This window comes from Pecten maximus, chromosome 3, assembly GCF_902652985.1.
Source record: "Pecten maximus chromosome 3, xPecMax1.1, whole genome shotgun sequence".
Classification (NCBI taxonomy): domain Eukaryota; kingdom Metazoa; phylum Mollusca; class Bivalvia; order Pectinida; family Pectinidae; genus Pecten; species Pecten maximus.
The window spans coordinates 15,915,989-15,936,781 of NC_047017.1; the positions used below are offsets into that span (position 1 = coordinate 15,915,989).

General features: G+C 34.1%; 1 protein-coding gene across 15 annotated transcripts in view; it reads right to left on the reverse strand.

Annotated features, from left to right (window-relative positions):
* LOC117323345 (ankycorbin-like) overlaps nucleotides 1-20,793 on the reverse strand; it is a 108,478-nt gene that overhangs the window by 40,204 nt on the left and 47,481 nt on the right. For all 15 annotated transcript variants that reach the window (XM_033878517.1, XM_033878518.1, XM_033878512.1 and 12 more), the window contains 2 exons: nucleotides 2,140-2,359; nucleotides 1,460-1,715 (listed from right to left, as the gene is read on the reverse strand). In XM_033878517.1, the coding sequence (XP_033734408.1) occupies nucleotides 1,460-1,715; nucleotides 2,140-2,359 (476 nt within the window). The remainder of the gene's footprint in view (nucleotides 1-1,459; nucleotides 1,716-2,139; nucleotides 2,360-20,793) is intronic.

Below are 20,793 nucleotides of genomic sequence, written 5' to 3' on the forward strand. Positions count from 1 at the left end.
TGAAACTCAAAATTAGCAAAATTGAAGAAAACAAATCCATTATATGAAAGAAAAAAGGAAAACTTTGAATCGTTAATATTTTCATCTAACTATCAACCTCCACAACAATAAAATCATTGACAGAATATAAGCCAGAACACTAGAAAACACTGTTCACAAAACTGACTAAGATCAAAACAGTTCTGTGTATACTTGAAAAATCATTTCATAAAACTTAATGAGGCAAAAGAAAATCAGAAGATCACTGGGTATCGATTTCATCCATATTACAATTTTGAACAATTACATTTTCTATCATACTTCAAATTTCAGAAATTTCTGTTTGATTTCAAACGGCTTAGTCTAAGGGAGGTAACCTGCTGTTTTTGGGTGTCAGATTTTATCTCCAGCTAGAGTTACTGTTTTACAAGTGTTTTTTGTAAATAACACCATTGATGAAACTTCAGTGCCATAACAAACCCTGTATGTATTGATAGGGTGCATAGCAACTGTACAAAGTAAAAACAATGAAACTGTTATGTTCGCCTGACTCACAGCCCCACCATTTCATCACAAAGCAGTACTTATAATATACCTACATTTGAATATGTATCCGCAAATATCAGGTTTCTAAAGCTCATATTATACAACGGCTGGAATTTTAAAGATTTGGATATGCAGGCCTAGAAGGGTTGGGTACATGTCCCCCCTGATCATGTACATATGTAGTAAATATAAACAGATGACCAGTAAACAACCTAACCTTAGTGAGTCAGTTTGACAAAATATAGATGTTTGTGCAATATTACACTTAATTTTTTATGAAAATTATAATAATAAAAAAAGAATGTAATGATAACGAGTATGTTAACATAGTTAGCATTGATATTGGCTTTTGAATTTGAGCATTTACATTTTTTTATAAGCATATACATGTATATATATAAAACATTCCAAAAATTTACTTGATGCTACATGTACCATAATTATTTTGGGATGATATTATATAGGATGGCAAGCTTAAAGGCCTTCAACTCTTCTTTGGGTCATTACAGATTGGAAGATGAATCCCATGTGATCAAAATAATTCAGTTTTATAACATCCAGGCACGTTTTCTCACTTTTCTTGTGATTTCAATGCATTCTCTTTTTGTTCATTTGCTTGATAACGAAACAAATTTTGTCAATCCTTATGGAATTTGAACTTAGCAATGAAAGCTTTTTCTTTTATCTTCACAGTATCATAATTAAACATCTACACGGCTATAAATATGTACATAACCAATATATATATAATTTTGAAATCATAAATTTAAACTCTTAAAATACATCTGTGATCATGCAATCCCTGATGTGGTGACCAGGATGACTAGCCAAGGTCCTAGGATAATTTTTGCATGAGAAATGTTACAGGTTAATAAGCGCCTAAACATCCAATATATGATAAAGAAATGAGTTATTGTGTGGATAAGGTACTCACCTGTCGCCCAGTGTGCGACCGTGTGATGTTCATTGTCCAGACAATTGATGTCTGCATCTTTCTTCAACAGGAGTCGTAGGAGGGGGGCATTGCCTCCTATCACGGCCATGTGGAGGGGCGTGAAGCCCTGCTCATCTTTGGAGTTGAGGAGATCAATGTCTTTGTGTAATATCATTTCCGCACATTGTGTTTCTAAGTTATCGGCACAGTAATGTAAAGCCGACTTTCCGGTTTTGTCCGCATCACTTGCTGAAGCCTGTAACAAAAAGTAGGGTTAATCAGGGAATACTACTACCTGGTACAAGAATGTCATGAAAGGCAGAATACTTATAAATGGGCAATGTATTAAACATAAAATGAAAAAACAAAATACATTTCATCAAAAATTATCTTTCAAATTTGTAAAATAGCACTTGATAAGATATAATTGTGTTCTCAAATGAAGCAATATTAAAATGAAAGACTTTGTGAATTTTGATGACATCACTGGAATAAAGATAAACCAACAGCATGTACAAATTGGAATGAGGCCTATATCCAGACCCAAATATTTTAACTGTTATTGAATAACAACATGCAGATTTATATTGATAATACTTTTATGTCTCATTTTTGGAAACTCGTTCTACAAAATGTTTTTGGAAACTTACAATGTATTATCTGTCCACTTATCAACCTACCCCTTTATCCAGGAGCTCTTTGAGTTGTTCTGGGTTGCCATTCTGACAGGCGATGATGACAGGTGTCATGCCATCGTCGGCCGCCTGATCCATGACGTCCTCTGGTATACCGTTATAAGTCTCTACCAGTTTCTGAAAGTACCTCGGGTCCTTGTTGCCACACACACGATGAAAGACGGTCTTACCCTGGTAGTCCGCTACATCTACCTCAGGTTTATATCTGGAAACAAACGGAGAAGTTATAACTACAATACCTCTATCACATGACTTATATATGGAACCGAACAGAGAACTACAATACCAACGTCAGCATTACTACCATCAACATGACGTCATGACATATGGAAGTCATATTGAAGACCTTGAAGTCAAACAACAGCTGATATTGACAAAGTTGGTTTTGATGATATAAAATTAATCTTGAAATTGTCCTCAAGATCATTCAATGAGATAAATGAAGAAAGTTTTGAAGCTTGATGGGTAAACGTCTCAAATAAAAAGAGAGCTTTTATCTATTTTAAGAACCTATTTTCTGTTACCCTGGATAGGGATATCCACAATTTTACCAGTGTGAGATTTTCTTTTCTCTTACTCTGGACAGGGATATACGCAGTTTTACCGGGCTGAGATTTCATTATCTGACCCAAGGGGAAAGAAAAGCAACACATGTTCTTTGCACGTTCTCAGCAATTGTATTTCGTCGCGTCAACAATACCACGATGTCATGGCAACAATACAATGACGTCACGCCAACAATTCAATCACGTCACATCAACATTTCCTTGCATTGATGTAATGTTAATATTAGATACGTAATATGCAAAGAGCACATGTAGTTTGCATGGTTTCAACCCTTGGGTGAGATTAATAGAATCTTTCACTCCCCTGGGGGTGAGATAGGGGAACCTTAACCTTCGTGGTAAGATATTAAGCTGCGCAAACACTCGGCAAGTCTCGTGTTTGGCAACTTAAGAATCTTCCCCTCGTGTTGAGATCCCCCTGTCTCAACCCCAAGGGGGTGAAAGATTCTATTATTCTCCCCCAAGGATTGAAACCATGCAAACCACTTGTGCTCTATGCACGATCTCAACAATTGTATTACGTCACAGCAACAATACAATGACACCAAGTCGACAATTCAATCAGTGTCTTGCATTGATGTAATATCAGTATTATAGATACCAAAGATGGTGAGAGAGAAATGATCATTGATCCCCTTGGGAGGAGACAGGGGGCCGGGTCTCAACCCTCGGGGTAAGATTCTGAAGCTGCCATGCGTTAATTGTGTTCAGCTTTTACTTAAGTATCTCTCCCCTTGGGTTAAGATCCCTTGTCTCACCCACAGGGGTGTATAAGATTCTATTTATCATACTCATACCACTGCCTGTTTATCTCCCATTTTAGTGGTGTCCTGTACAGTTATTCCATCTTTAAAATCCAAGGGTTCCACTAACCTATCCTTCCTACACCTTAAGACTATATATGACCAAAATTGAGGGCTCTGTACCAACATAAAATATACCTATATATCCTTTCTCCACCATAGGACAATGTCATAACAAGATTGAAGGCTCTGCATGTACACACTAATTACAATATACGACATTTAACCTGGAACTGTTACAGAATCATGTACACCTATTGATCATCTCTGTAATAAAGGTAAAAGCACTATGTATGTTAATGCTTCAGCAAAAAGGTAAAAGTGACTGCAGCCTTTGATCGTGAGTTAGGCTTAGAGCTGTATTGTGATCTTCTGAAGGACAGGTATTAGCCTACTAATTGGTGGGATTGTTAATGTGTGAAACCAATCACTTAGCTAAACATAAACATTTGTCACAACATATTTCAGTTCAGAATCTTATATGCATGGGCCTGTTCTGTGGCAGGGATATGTCAACACGAGTGTATATATATATAGGAGCTTCGTTGGTCAGTATGAGTTTTGCTTGGTGCTGGCCATGTATAGATATCCCTGTCCACAGAAATGACCCAATGAACATACAAATTTCAGTCAGAATAAATATGAATCTAATTTGTCCTCCATCAACCAAATATATTCTAAAATAATAAAATCAGTTTAATGATACAGCAACACGGGAATTCTATTTTTCTATACGAGACTGAAAGAATATTAAAAGTTTTTTAGCAAATTCAACAATTAACAAATCCCCATGATAGATAAATTTATCAGACTCCTTTGGAGAGTTGCACCCTATGATATTTTTGATAAACGTAAGTATTTTATTCATTTAAACATTCCAAGTAATTGTGAAGTACTTTCACATTTAGTGTGACTGCATGACATTTCAGCCTTTTAGTATCTGAATCAAACTCACATTTAAACCTCAGAGGTCAATCACCACAATAAATAGCTGTTTAACTTACTGTATCCAATGCCCTATAAAATTTGAGATTAATGTTTCTAAATACAATAAAAAATTTTCCCTCCATTAATTGCATTTTTAAAATTTACAATATGCCCAGTTAAGTAACTTAATGCAAACAAAGATTTCTCGGGGATGAAAAAACCCATCAATTTATAAAGAGAAACAAAATTAAAGTACACCTTTTCATAAAAACTTGAAACCTTTCTGTCTTCAACTAACAAGCACAATAAACACGACCGTAAGACTATTGTTATGATCTCCATAGGAAAACAATAAATAAAAACAATTAAACGGCCGGTGAGCTGGAAACCTGACCGATCACACCGATTAATCAAGGTAGGAAAACAGAGACTGAAATGGGTTACATTCGACGCTCAAATCAGTGAAGCTCGTAATCTGTGGAAGGATTTTCATGGTTCATTTCCTGACATATTGATGATGTGAATGCAGTAGAGATTATAACAAGTTTAATTGGGTGCCAGTACACCAGTATTGACGTCAATATCACATTTGATAAAATAATAAAAAGACAAAAAAACAAAATTGATTTTGTGCCACAGAAGATCTGTATTAAATATGGAGCTATAAAATCAGTATCCTTTACACAGTCTGGAGTAGGAATATTCACCTTATGGCATAACCCTTATCAATTTGCAGCATGGACTGCAATGCAGCATATGCTGCAATCATGCTGCTTTTATGCTGGCATCATGCTGCTAGTTTCACAGCATGATTGCAGCATGTGCTGCATAGCAGCATGGTACCATGCTTCTGTACAGCATGTACTGCAACCATGCTTTAAAAATTGAGGTAATTGAATATCTGAACTCTATCATGCTGCAATCATGCTTTGTCGACTTAGTTAATTTATCATATGCACTGTATCATGCTGCAACCATGCTGCAATAACTTTGCCAGTTTGGATATCAAATCATATCATGCTGCAATCATGCTGTGTGGACTTGGTGAATTTATCATATGAATTGTATCATGCTGCAACCATGCTGCAATAACTTTGTCATTTTAGACAGGATATGTACCATGCTGCAACCATGCTGCAATAACTTTGCCAGTTTGGATATCGAATTATATCATGCTGCAATCATGCTGTGTGGACTTAGTAAATTTATCATATGAAATGCATCATGCTGCAACCATGCTGCAATAACTTTGGCATTTTAGATAGGATCTGTACCATGCTGCAACCATGCTGTATTAACTTTGCCATTTTAGATACAAACTGTACCATGCTGCAATTATGCTGTATTAACTTAGTTAATTTAATGAACTGCACCATTCTTTCATGTATTAACATGAATTACTTAAGTTGAAATGTGTATATGCTTGGCCATTCTGTATTAGCTTAAAAGGGCATTCCTTTGTTCGGACATCACAAAAATTCTGTGGGTGAAATGTAGGTCCAAGCGAGGATCCAAAATCTAGGACCAAATTTCCCAGGTACCAAGATTAACCTAAACAATTATTAATTAATAAAATAAGATACAGAAAATTAACAAAAGTTGGTATTAGATATTTTAGTATCTTTTTTTTAATTTTAAATAAAACATAGAAAATTTCCAGGTATCAATGGTGATAACAAAATAATTTTTAAAAACATGTTTGTGTTGCAAGAAAATTTCCAGGTATCAATGGTGATAACAAAATAATTTTTTAAAACATGTTTGTGTTGCAGAATTTCCTTTTTATACTTGATCGGTACCACACATATTTATTTAAAATTCAATAACAATTATTTTGATTAAGTATTTCGTTTATAAGTATGTTCTTTGTTAGTATAACGGTTCACAGCTTTTAAATGTGATATTTTGTCAGCTTTCACTTGTAGTTCTATCTCAGAAGGAATTAACTTAAACATTGATAAATGTTGCAAGTTAGTACATTCGTGTGACGACTTAAAACTCATCCCTATAAAAATTTCATTCAAATTTTCAGAGTTTAGATCGTTTTTTGAAGAACCAGTATATTGACTTTTGCTTCGATTATACACTTTTTATCGGAGATAGAATCAGTCACTTTATCCAAACACTGACATAAACCAAGACGTTGCCGTTTACCATGCACCAGCTTAATACCAGGTAGCCATACATGTAACATGTTCGCCAAAACAAAATCGGGGTCACTCTACCAACAGTTACACATGTGCTTGGAATATCGCTTTTAATTCAATCAAATAAGATTAAAACCACCTGCTCTTTGTCTTTGTATCGCATACTTTCTGGATATATGCGGTGTTAAGATTACATCTGATAATAGCATACGAAATCACATCGTGTTTGACACAACATTCATCGCTATAAACTCCAATAAACATGTGTCGAACTTATGTTGTCACTCGGACGCTTCCTTGTATATTGAAGTTAAGCGCTGTGATGATCTCGACCTCGACATGAGTTTACTAACAACAGACGATATTCCCGTACTTTAATCTGAATTATTTGAAATCGTGAACATAAAAAGAAAACGTGCATTGGTCGGTTCTTCGTCTGAAAATATTAAACAATAGGCGTATGACAGACGAGGCCAAAACCTCTGGTCAGATTACATGTTTATCGTTCGGTTCACCTATGACCTCGTTTGTTTACCTTGCTCCCGAGATGTGACGAGAGTGCTCCTCGAGCTCGTGCGATCTAAATGTGCACGATGCAAGTATTAAATACTGTAATATTTATCTTAAAAGTATGACACAATAGAAGTTTATGATTTAGAATAAAAAACACGCACAAGTAAAAATGAATCGTGTTAATCTCTGGCAGTAAACTATTTATCCCATGATGCAACACACACGAGTTTAGCGGGAAGTCTGATAGCCATGTTTGAATTCACCGGATGTTTATTTCCAGAAGAAAAGTATAAACAAACAGTTTCCAGTACATCTGGGCTACTTCGAGGAAACTACGTATACTGTCTGAAATTAGTCTTGTGCGTCGGTGACAAAATGTATACATATCCTACTTTAACTCTGCTGGAAAATATTATTTGGACTATTTTCCTACTATTTTAGAAAAAAAAAACAGAATTATAAATACATACTGTAGTATGTACTGACATTGAACTTGTATATCTTGCTGACTATTTTTGTTGAAACAAACCACTTCTAGCTAGGATGAATTGATATTAGTTGTATTTGAAAATTGTACTAGAAAAAGATAGCTGTACTAGAAAAAGATAGCTGTGTTGTGTATGTGATGGAAGTTTTGAGAAAAAGAATATAAGAGGCAAATAAAATAAGTACCATGGGTAAATTAGAATTAAAATTTGTTTTGTCACATTCTCATTTCATTGATAAGTTTTAAATGTTTGAACTAGAAAAAAACAGCCTGTATGAAAAGTTTTATACCATGTTAATTACCAAATAAAATGTAATACAAAAGTATTCTTCAAGTTTTTATTGCATGATTTTCATTGATTTTGTAAACCATGCTGCCATGAAGCATGATTGAAGCATGATCCCAGCATAATTTGCATAATTGAAACATGCTGGGATCATGCTGCAGACCATGCTGGGATCATGCTGCAAACCATGCTGCAGACCATGCTGCAGACCATGCTGGGATCATGCTGCAGACCATGCTGGCATCATGCTGCAGACCATGCTAGGATCATGCTTCACAGACCATGCTGGGATTATGCTGCGGCCATGCTTCCTTAAAGCATAAATGCAGCATGATCCCAGCATAATTTGCATAATTGAAACATGCTGCAATCATGCTTTAACTAGTAAGAATATATAGTGAGGTAAATTAGGCACCATGCTGCAGTCATGCTTCATTCATGCTGCAATTCCATGCTGCATTCATACTGCATCTATGCTGTGATCATGCTGCAAATTCATAAGGGAATAGCCTTAATTTTGCTATAAATGAAATATAGAATTTTATTTATGAGTTGGTTTCCTGGAAACAACCTTGGCTAGAAAGTGACCAGACCCTGTTGTTATAAAGATGGTTAGCTTCACCACACCACTTGATTAATGAGGACCTCATTTCTCCTAATTACTTCAAAACCTGCTGGTGTGTTAAAGCTTTTCCTTCAAATAAACAGGTAGGAAGAGACCGACAAGTTTTATAGTTTCATAAATTTTAACTTTACCAGAAATGATTTTATCTGGATTTTAAAACTGTTGTCAAACTGTGATTAGCTTAATGACCTTTTGAACAACTGGGCCCACGGATTGGATAAGACTTTATGAAATATCATCATTAAGATATCTAAATATTTTAATCTACATACCACCCAAGACTTAAAAAGCAAAATCCTGCCTTTTTTCCTGTTTACCCATTTCCAGTGCAGCTAGTTATCTTCTATAGAGCCAGCTTGTATTTTCTGTGTATCCCCAATAAAAGGCTTAATCATCTGTATTTTTATGATATTTATCAGAGTTCAATGTTAAGGCTTTTAAGTGAACAGTGTTGTAGTGCTATAATTTTGGATGAATATACATCAACCTGATATAGTCTGTCAAATTGTTAATCACGGGATTCAATTAAATATAACAATGAAATGTTGATGTGTGTAAAAATTTGTTTCAATACATAATTATAATATTATTGATTACTGTGCCAAAGGACATGTGGTCAATAGTTATTCCCCCTCAGACATGGTGGGTTTTTGTTTACAATGTAATCATGCATTTGGTATATATAATATAGAACAGGCCATTGTGGGCAGATTAAAATGCATTGTACCGAAGGAAGCAGCTCTGTATTTTAATCCCGTAAATAATTTACATTTTGAAATCAGGTGGATTATATATAACATGTATAGATATAGATATTGTCCCTACAACATTTTACCGTAATTTATCTAGTAAATAAACAACTTGTGCAGATGACATTTTACCATAGTAATTTATTTAGTAAATGAATAACTTGTACAGATAGCATTTTACTATACTTTATCTAGTAAATAAACTTGTACAGATGACACCTTACCATACTTTATCTAATAAATAAACTTGTACAGATGACATTTTACTATACTTTATCTAATAAATAAACTTGTACAGATGACATTTTACCATACTTTATCTAATAAATAAACTTGTACAGATGACATTTTACCATACTTTATCTAATAAATAAACAACTTGTACAGATGACATATTACCGTGCTTTATCTGGTAAGTAAACATGTAAGGATGATATTTTACCATACTTTATCTAGTAAATAAATAACTTGTAAAGATGACATTTTTTTATTGTACTTTATCAAGTAATAAACAGATGACATTTTACCAACTATATCTATTACTGGTATTTACTCCATCATCACATAAACTTTACTCAATCATCACATAAACTTTACTCAATCATCACATAAACTTTACTCCATCACCACATAAACTTTACTCAATCATCATATAAACTTTACTCAATCACCACATAAACTTTACTCAATCATCATATAAACTTTACTCAATCATCACATAAACTTTACTCCATAACAACATAAACTTTACTCCGTAACCACAGAAACTTTACTCAATCATCATATGAACTTTTCTCCATCATCACATAAATTTTACTCAATTTCCACATAAACTTTACTCAATAACCACATATACTTTACTCCATCGTCACATAAACTTCACTCCATCATCATAAAAACTTTACTCAATCATCATATAAACTTTACTCCATCGTCACATAAAGTTTACTCCATCACATAAACTTTACTCCATCATCACAAAACTTAATTTACTACATCATCACATAAACTTACTCCATCATCACATAAACTTACTACATCGTCACATAAACTTTACTCCATCATCACATAAACTTTACTCCATCACATAAACTTTACTCCATCACCATATAAACTTTACTCAATAACCACATATACTTTAATTACTCCATCGTCACATAAACTTTACTCCATCATCACATAAACTTTACTCCATCATCACATAAACTTTACTCCATCATCACATAAACTTTACTCAATCATCACATAAACTTTACTCCATAACCACATAAACTTTACTCCATAACCACATAAACTTTACTCCATCATCACATAAACTTTACTCCATAACCACAAAAACTTTACTCCATCATCACATAAACTTTACTCCATCATCACATAAACTTTACTCCATCACATAAACTTTACTCCATCATATAAACTTTACTCCATCATCACAAAACTTTACTCCATCATCACATAAATCTACTCCATCATCACATAAAATTTACTCCATCATCACAAAACTTTACTCCATCATCACAAAACTTTACTCCATCATCACATAAATCTACTCCATCATCACATAAAATTTACTCCATCATCACAAAACTTCACTCCATCATCACATAAACTTTACTCCATAACCACATAAATTTTACTCCATCAGCACAAAACTTCACTCCATCATCACAAAACTTTACTCCATCATCACATAAACTTTACTCCATCACATAAACTTTACTACATAACCTCATAAACTTTACTCCATCATCACATAAACTTTACACCATCAGATAAACTTGACTCCATCATCACATAAACTTTACTCTATCATCACATAAACTTTACTCCATCATCACATAAACTTTACTCCATCATCACATAAACTTAAGCCATCACATAAACTTTACTCCATAACCACATAAACTTTACTCCATCATCACATAAACTTTACACCATCAGATAAACTTGACTCCATCATCACATAAACTTTACTCTATCATCACATAAACTTTACTCCATCATCACATAAACTTTACTCCATCATCACATAAACTTACTCCATCAACACATAAACTTACTCCATCATCACATAAACTTACTCCATCATCACATAAACTTACTCCATCATCACATAAAACTTACTCCATCATCACAAAACTTTACTCCATCATCACATAAACTTTACTCCATCATCACATAAACTTTACTCCAAAACCACATAAACTTTACTCCATCATCACATACACTACAGCTTACGTGGACTTTGCGGTTTCCACGCGCCCACGGTGGACTGCCCACGCAATGTCCACTAGTGGACATGCGTGGGCAAAGTGTCCACGTGATTCCGCGATTCGTGATGGATCGGCAGATACCGTGGGTGTCCACGCAACAGCGCGGCCCGTCGAGGAACACTGGATATCGTGGCCCGCCGGATGCCGTGTATGTCCACGGAACAGCGCGATCCGTCGTGGAACGCTAGATAGCGTGGCTAGCTTATGTTTTGAAGTTATGCTTACTTTACCGCGTCTTCTAATCACGGCCGAAGGCAGGATGTCCTCCCGATATATAAGAGTTACTTCCCTTCCGTTTCCCTGGTAATGTAATATTTGAATAATGCTCTATTATAACGGGCCGTATACAACATGTTACATCTCATTAATTTTCTTTAGTAACGGGCCGTATATAACATGTAATATTTGAATAATGCTCTATTATAACGGGCCGTATACAACATGTAACATCTCATTAATTTTCTTTAGTAACGGGCCGTATATAACATGTAATATTTGAATAATGCTCTATTATAACGGGCCGTATACAACATGTAACATCTCATTAATTTTCTTTAGTAACGGGCCGTATATAACATGTAATATTTGAATAATGCTCTATTATAACGGGCCGTATACAACATGTAACATCTCATTAATTTTCTTCAGTAACGGGCCGTATATAACATGTAGCCTTTGAATAATGCTCTATTATAACGGGCCGTATACAACATGTAACATCTCATTAATTTTCTTTAGTAACGGGCCGTATATAACATGTAATATTTGAATAATGCTCTATTATAACGGACCGTATACAACATGTAACATCTCATTAATTTTCTTTAGTAACGGGCCGTATATAACATGTAATATTTGCATAATGCTCTATTATAACGGGCCGTATACAACATGTAACATCTCATTAATTTTCTTTAGTAACGGGCCGTATATAACATGTAATATTTGAATAATGCTCTATTATAACGGACCGTATACAACATGTAACATCTCATTAATTTTCTTTAGTAACGGGCCGTATATAACATGTAATATTTGAATAATGCTCTATTATAACGGGCCGTATATAACATGTAATATTTGAATAATGCTCTATTATAACGGGCCGTATATAACATGTAACATCTCATTAATTTTCTTTAGTAACGGGCCGTATATAACATGTAATATTTGCATAATGCTCTATTATAACGGGCCGTATACAACATGTAACATCTAATTAATTTTCTTTAGTAACGGGCCGTATATAACATGTAATATTTCAATAATGCTCTATTATAACGGGCCGTATACAACATGTAACATCTCATTAATTTTCTTTAGTAACGGGCCGCATATAACATGTAATATTTGAATAATGCTCTATTATAACGGGCCGTATACAACATGTAACATCTCACTAATTTTCTTTAGTAACGGGCCGTATATAACATGTAATATTTCAATAATGCTCTATTATAACGGGCCGTATACAACATGTAACATCTCACTAATTTCCTTTAGTAACGGGCCGTATATAACATAATAATTTTAATTGTAAATAATCTAATAATCTCATATTAACACTAGTAAATATCTTTTATGTAATTTGCGTGTACACCATTGTATTAATGTATTTTATGTTACAGAAGTTAAAACGCAAAGTAAACGATGTGCTTATATCAGTTGATACTGTGTAATATGATAAATTCTTTTAATGCGTCATCTTTACGAGCCCATGTCTGTGTGAAGCACCTTCTATTTAAAAAAAATATATATCTAAATTTCATTAAGTGTGAACTATATTACAGATATTCTTTCCGTATATTACTTATGATCTGATCAATAATAATCATATTTTGGTTACGTACATTATGTATGTTGGTTTATGGGTTCTCACGTAACTACGGAATAAAATTTGTTGATATCATAGTTATCATCTGCTTTAAGTTTGAAACAAAAGCAAGACCAGTCTATAATCATTAATTAATTCGCTGTATAGGAAAGCAAAATACCGTTACAAAAACTGAGTTGCACAGGTAAATGCCTGGGGCTAGGACCTCGCAGCGGTTGCTATGACGACTTGGTGTGTCAAACGAGCTAGAGCTGTGAATCTGTCGCCACGGGTGACTGACCCACAAGGTAAGAAAAATCGTCTGGATTACCGCGGCGGGGGGGGGGGGGGGGGGGGGGGGGGGGGGGGGGGGGGTCTCCTTTCTCCTACTAGTAAAAATAGTTTATTCAAGTGTCACATGTTTCAATACAATACATAAAATACAGTTTTCATCACTGAGTTATTAAAACACCCGGCCGATTTCGACCTATGAGACACTGTCATATCATCATCTAATAAGAGCTATGCATTAACTAAATTTAAGAAATACATGCTAAAATATTCTAAAGTATTGTCACATTTGCTTACAATATATTACAATTTTTAAAATGTACAATAAACCTGATCCAATTCATAAAATATTCAACTATGATAACATCAGATAAATCTGACACAATTTCTAAAATATCTCACCCTTAAAAGCATTGCCGTCTTCTGTACATTTTATATAAAACAGATGATAATGAGCACTGTAGTGCATTATTATTCATTAAATATATAAGTTTATGTTGGGAGTCAAGCTCAAAAAAAGTAGGATTAAACACTCCTGCTTGCTCCAACAAAGTATTTCTTAAATCATCGTAAAAATCACAATCAATCAGGAAGTGAGTTTCATCTTCAATATGGTTTGAACTACATAATCGACAAACTCGTTCTTGTAATGGAGTTTTCTTACAAATAAGTTACGGGCAGGTATGTTGTGACAGTCATTATAGTCTTCACCTATACCTTACCTGGATTTTACCTGTGTTCTCCAAAGTTCTCCAAAATTACCGGTATCTTATCTGTATTCTCCGACATTACATGATCTTTACCTCTATTTTACACGAACTTTGAATTCATCTCATTTCATTCCTTATTAATAATTTTGCATACCATTTTCATAAACCAAATTTGCAGAAGACAGCTATAGTACAACAACGTAGATATTTTACTGTTTTAAATGATTGAAAATGCGAAACAAAATCACATCAGACCATTTACTACTATCCGATAACCCTTATCAACATGGCGAACTATCACTGATATTTTTCTTGATATTATTTAACTTAACTGATTACAAATCATATAGACATAAAAGTGTACTTGACTGTGAGTGGGTTAGTATACCATTTCACAATAATCAGGTGTGAAATTACGGTCGACACGGTCGTCACGCCTGTCACAGCACCACAGGTATCTGTTCTGTCGGGTGTTCTAATCGGAACTCGCCTATAACTGCTGGTGAGTTGACACGTATGGTTTCCGTGCACGTCAAAAATGTTCCGAATATATGCTTTTACAGGTTGTACGTATATTTAGCTTGAGTTTTGTTAAAAATTTCTTTTTACTGTAGGGATTCATTTTAAATTAAACACATTATTTACATTTAAATTCCGTTGAGTTTAAACAATAAACATTCGTATCACAAATAAAATAATTAGCCTAAGTTTGATCATTCACATACCCACGATGTTGAAACTTTACTTTAAGCATTTATTTCATGTACGAATTCCATTTTAAACTTATATTATTAGAAGTGTTGTAATCGAAATCGTTATAATAAAAGAAAAGTAGTAAGTAACATGTTATATAGGCCCGTTGAAATAGAACATTATTCAAATGTTACATGTTGTATACGGCCCATTACACCAGTATAGTAGAAAATTAGTAAGAAGTTAAATGTTATATGCGACTCGTTACAATAGAAAATCAGTGAGATGTATCATGGTGTATACGGACCGTTACAATAGCAAATTAGCATGTTATAAACGGTCCGTTCAAGCAGAAAAATAGAACATTATATAAATGTTACATGTTATATATGGCCCGTTATAATAGACATTCAGTGAGATGTTACATGTTGTATACGGCCCGTTATAAAAGAAAATTACAGTGAAACCTCACTATTAAGAACACCTGGGGGTCCGGGACAAAGTGCCGAGGTGGACCAATTTGAGCTAGACCATCAGGAACCGTAACTCTTAATTGACTGAACTCAGGTGCAAGTTGTTTAGATTTGGCTAAATACATGCCATAGTCTTAACTTTAAATAAAAAGAAAGACAATTGTTTTTTTCTATCATTTCCTTTATTTTCTTCATAACCTTCTAAAATTTCTGTCTTTCTTTTCAAGATGCTCTGACCTGTGTTTTGCCGACCCCAAACTGTTCAGCAAGTTGTCGTTGGCTACGACCATTGCTACATTGAATCAGTTCAATTTTCTTTTTTAGTGATAACTCGTTACGTTTACGTGATGGGCCATCATGAGCGAAAAAAGAAATGAAGTTAGAAAGAATAGCATAATTCTAGCGAAATATTTGAAACCAAACATGTTTTTTTTTTTCAAATTATAATAACACCTATCTACAGACCCTATTCAGCATTGATACAAAAACATCGAGATCGCTGAAAAAACTTGCGCTTGACCAGAAAAAAAATCAAACGTTACTATGTTTATTTTACTCGCTTGTATGTAATCGGGTCTTAAAACGACCAACAGCCACAAATCAATTATTTGAATACCATAATTAATAAGCAAATGTACGGTTATTACAATTTTCAAGGCAAGATAGATAATCTGATCACTTGTGTATTTGATCCGTCACAGCGCCACCAAGGAAGGGCGATCACCCGTAACGGTAAACAAAGGACTACAAACTAAAACCCGGCGGTTCATTCCCACTCAGCCAACATGTTGTTTTTGTTATATAAACATTACATGAGTTTACCTGTGGAAAATGTAGGTATAGTCTGTTTCAGTATTCGTATACATGGGACTCAAAGGTGATTAACAATAAAATTGAAATATACATTCATATGTACGTATTAATAACAAAATACATACAGTGATAATTTATTACTTATATCAATAATGATATTACACAACACTTTAAAAATAAAATAATGGAAAATCTTTCATAATCAAAAATACATCATATACAGGTAACAATGATATACAGTGTATTTTCAATCAGTTTTTCTTGTTGTTTTTTTTTTCTTTTAATTAGATATGATTACTATGTTATAATAAGCAACTAATTCTTACTAATTGAATTATTGTTTCAACAAAAATAATGGTGCATTTTGTTAGAATCACATTAAGAGTTAACGGCACAAACTTCAATGATATGTTTATAAGAGTATGTGTATATAACCAATACAAAAACAACACGATGGATGTGACTGCATAGAGGTACGGACAAAAGCCCCCCCGGACATTAGCCCCCCCGGACATTAGCCCCTAGGACAAAAGCCCCCCCGGACATTAGCCCCTTCACAATAATCAAAAAGTGGACAAAAGCCCCTTCATAAAAAAAATTATATTTATATTTTTTTTATTTTTTATGTTTTTATTTATTCATTTTTTTTTTTAAATTACAATATATGTTTTAGCAGTGGTTATATTAAGTGCTACATATACATTTCTTTATATGTAAGTGACTTCAGTCACCAGTGGCTTCTGCAATGTAAACAACTACTTGGACTGTTACATAAACAATAAGCTGTTACACAGGTGTTTGGTAGGTTTTTCATTGATTTTACTGTTACATAAACAATAAGCTGTTACACAGGTGTTTGGTAGGTTTTTCATTGATGTTGTATTCTCCTCGAAGGAAATATATCATTAATGGCTTCATGTGTATCAACAGTGAAATTTCTATGTTTGCACAGGTATAAATTGTTTTTATATTGTTTCTTTGATTTTAATCATTCCTAAAATTAAAATTACAACACAGAGCAACATGTTTGGTTAGGTACTTATTATGTTATAATTTGAGACACTGCAAATAGGGATCAAATGTTTATTGCTTTTGTAGGCATTTCTTTGATTATCAATATTTGCGGTATATTAGGAGGTCAGAAATTATGTGTAATCAGTAACAATTTGTTCAGCATGGAGATCATACGTACTGCCAAAGGTGGAGTGAAACTATGTGTAGATGGTTATATGTTTACGAAGAAAGGTACATTTCCTGAAATGTTCAGCTTACTTAATAATGTAAAGTTTGAACAAATAAATTATGATGTTTAACCACAGACATATAATGCAGCTCTGACATTGAACCAAGGACCTTCATTTTCCACACAATTTTTCTCCAAATTTCAGAGATAAAAACAGCAGTATATATACAGTTTTTGTTTTTCAAAAGTACAGATTTATATAAAGTATACCAGCTAAATTTATAATGAAGGGGCTTTTGTCCGGGGGGGCTAATGTCCGGGGGGGCTTTCGTCCGGAGGGGCTTTTGTCCTAGGGGCTAATGTCCGGGGGGGCTTTTGTCCTACACTCGACTGCATATGCTGATGCAGCTTCACATCTTATCCACTATATACATTGAACTATTTATTACGTGAATAATTTCGCATGTGAAGACTGCATATATGAGAACCACGATATATCATATTCAGTGATTACACAGTGACTTTGGTGATATTGTGAACTTTATCCGTGATTTCTAGGATTATACTGATTTGTGCTTTATTATTTAATCAGTTTCATGATTATACATGATTTGTTTTACTTGACCTATTAAAATGTCATTTAAAGTGTTTTGTTTTTAATTGTTTTCTCTTAAGTACATTGTATATATACTTGTTATATATCACAATGAAACAGGTAACGTTGACTTAAACTTATTGATGTGTCCTTCAATGTAAAGGTTAAATTGAACAAATGTATTTTCTGTTATACAATGTATTTAATAATTATGATAAAGTGTGAAATTTATAACAATGAAAGATATAGAAAAATGAACTATTTTCACTAATTTATGAAAATTTAAGTTATTCTATTTTAATATTTTTTAATTATATAAAAGTTTTTGTGATATATATATATTGTATACATTATGTACAAACTGTTAACAGCATGTAGCACAGGTAATACAGGTAACACAGGTAACCTGAGAATCAATTACTTCTCCAAAACAGGCTATAACTTACCTGTAATTAGTGCCTATTGTTCTGTATTGTTCCTACCCCCAATGTTAAAATAGGATATGTTGGCTGAGTGGGAAGACACCAACCCGGCACATGTTGGCTTGTTACGAACAATGAAAGACTGGATGTTTATTTTACCTTCCGGTCAGTGCGAAGATTTCAAAAAGATTAATAGCCATTCTACTCACCTGTCGATACACTGGTCAGTAAACAAAAGATCGATAATTACGTATACACACGTCAATGGCCAGTTTGACACGCATTACCGTAAGCTGTTCACGGTTCGCTACACACCAGGTGATTTTTTAGACACGACCAACTGGTCGTAATTGTGGGGGAAATAAGCGTTAATTAGTATTCGTTGGGACTGCCCAAGATGGTCGTAATATGGAATAGCAAAGTGGTCGTAATAGTGAAGCGACCAATACCAAGATATATAGAGAAAAATATCGGGACTGAAAAAAAGTGCCCGTAATAGCGGGGTGGTCGTAATTTTGAGGTGGTCGTAAGGTGAGGTTCGTAGTAAGAAGTTACGTGTTATAAACGGCCCGTTAAAATAGAACATTATATAATTGTGACATGTTATATAGGGCCCGTTTTAATAGAACATTATTCAAATGTTACATGCTGTATACTGCCCGATATAATAGAAATTTGTAAGAGGTTACATCAGCATCACATGTTATATACGGCCCGTTAAAACAGAACATTATATATGGTGACACGTTATATACGGCCCGTTATAATAGAAAATTAGTGAAATGTTACAAGTTGTTTACGGCCCGTTATATTAGAAATTTAGTGAGATGTTACATATTGTATACGGCCCGTTATAATAGAATATTGCTCAAATTTTACATGTTATATACAGGATGTTAAAACAGAACATAATATAATTGTGACATGTTGTATATGGCCCGTTATAATAGAAAATTAGTAAGAAGTTACTTGCTATATATGGCCCGTTAAAATAGAACATTATTCAAGTGTCATATGTCATATACGGCCCATTATGAAAGAAAATTAGTAAGAATATGTATGTTATATACGGCCCGTTAAAACAGAACATAATATAATTGTGACATGTTGTATACGGCCCGTATAATAGAAAATTAGTAAGAAGTTACATGTTATATATCGCCCGTTAAAATAGATCATTATTCAAATGCCATATGCTATATGCGGTCCATTATAAAAGAAAATTAGTAAGAAGTTACATGTTATATACAGCCCGTTAACACAGAACATTATATAATTATAACATGTTGTATACGGCCCGTTATAATAGAACATTATACCAAATGTTACATTTGCATTATCGTTGTCTTATTCGCATTAATTGCAGGCACGTGTTTACATTTGTTTATATATATTTCCTAAAAAGCGGTCTGATCCCGTTGAACCTGTGATATCACGATCTTGTATTGCTAATGTATATGTCTTTGTATATGTTGTAAAATCAGATTGGCTGAAACGCCAAAGGAATAGATGAATTAAATTTACCTACAGTTAAGGATCCACTTCTTGGCATTGGGAGTCCTTTTATATCATCATTATCAAAACAAACTGCCCTACAGGTAAATTCAACATGTTAGAGATACACCTGTTAATTAAGATGTGGTATTTACCGGGCTATTATCTTAACACGCCTCTGTGACCGCGGCCTGCCGGTCTCTGGCCTTTGTGGTGTTGGCCACTCGTCGGTTATAAAACGGACTCGGATGTATCTCAGTTCGTGTTTCTACGTGTAGATATTCATATAACATTATCATGACCAGTCCTAGGACAGGACTTTTTTTATTGTTTATTCCACAGATCAACCGATTCCCGTCTCTGATATCGAAGGTGCATTGAGACTTTTCTATCTCCAATAATTTAGCTCGAGCTCTCCAACAAATGAAATGTAACCCAAAACCGATGAGTGGATGAGTCGGAACAGAATATCACAAATCGTGCAACATCGTTGCCTAAAATATTAGCATCTCTAGAATAAACTTTTAATAGACTATTAATGCAATGACTCAAATACGGTCTCTGGGCGAACCTCACACGTGAGGTCACTGTGCGGAATATATCCCTATATAGGCTATTAGAACCGGTAGATAATCAGTTTTGACGGTATGTATCGATACAGTTTTTGATAATGTTTCTCAATATTTATTTAACGGGTTTTACGTCTACTATTACAACTGACGACAAAACATGTGCACGTACGCTGACTTGTCGATCATTCTCACCAACCAATG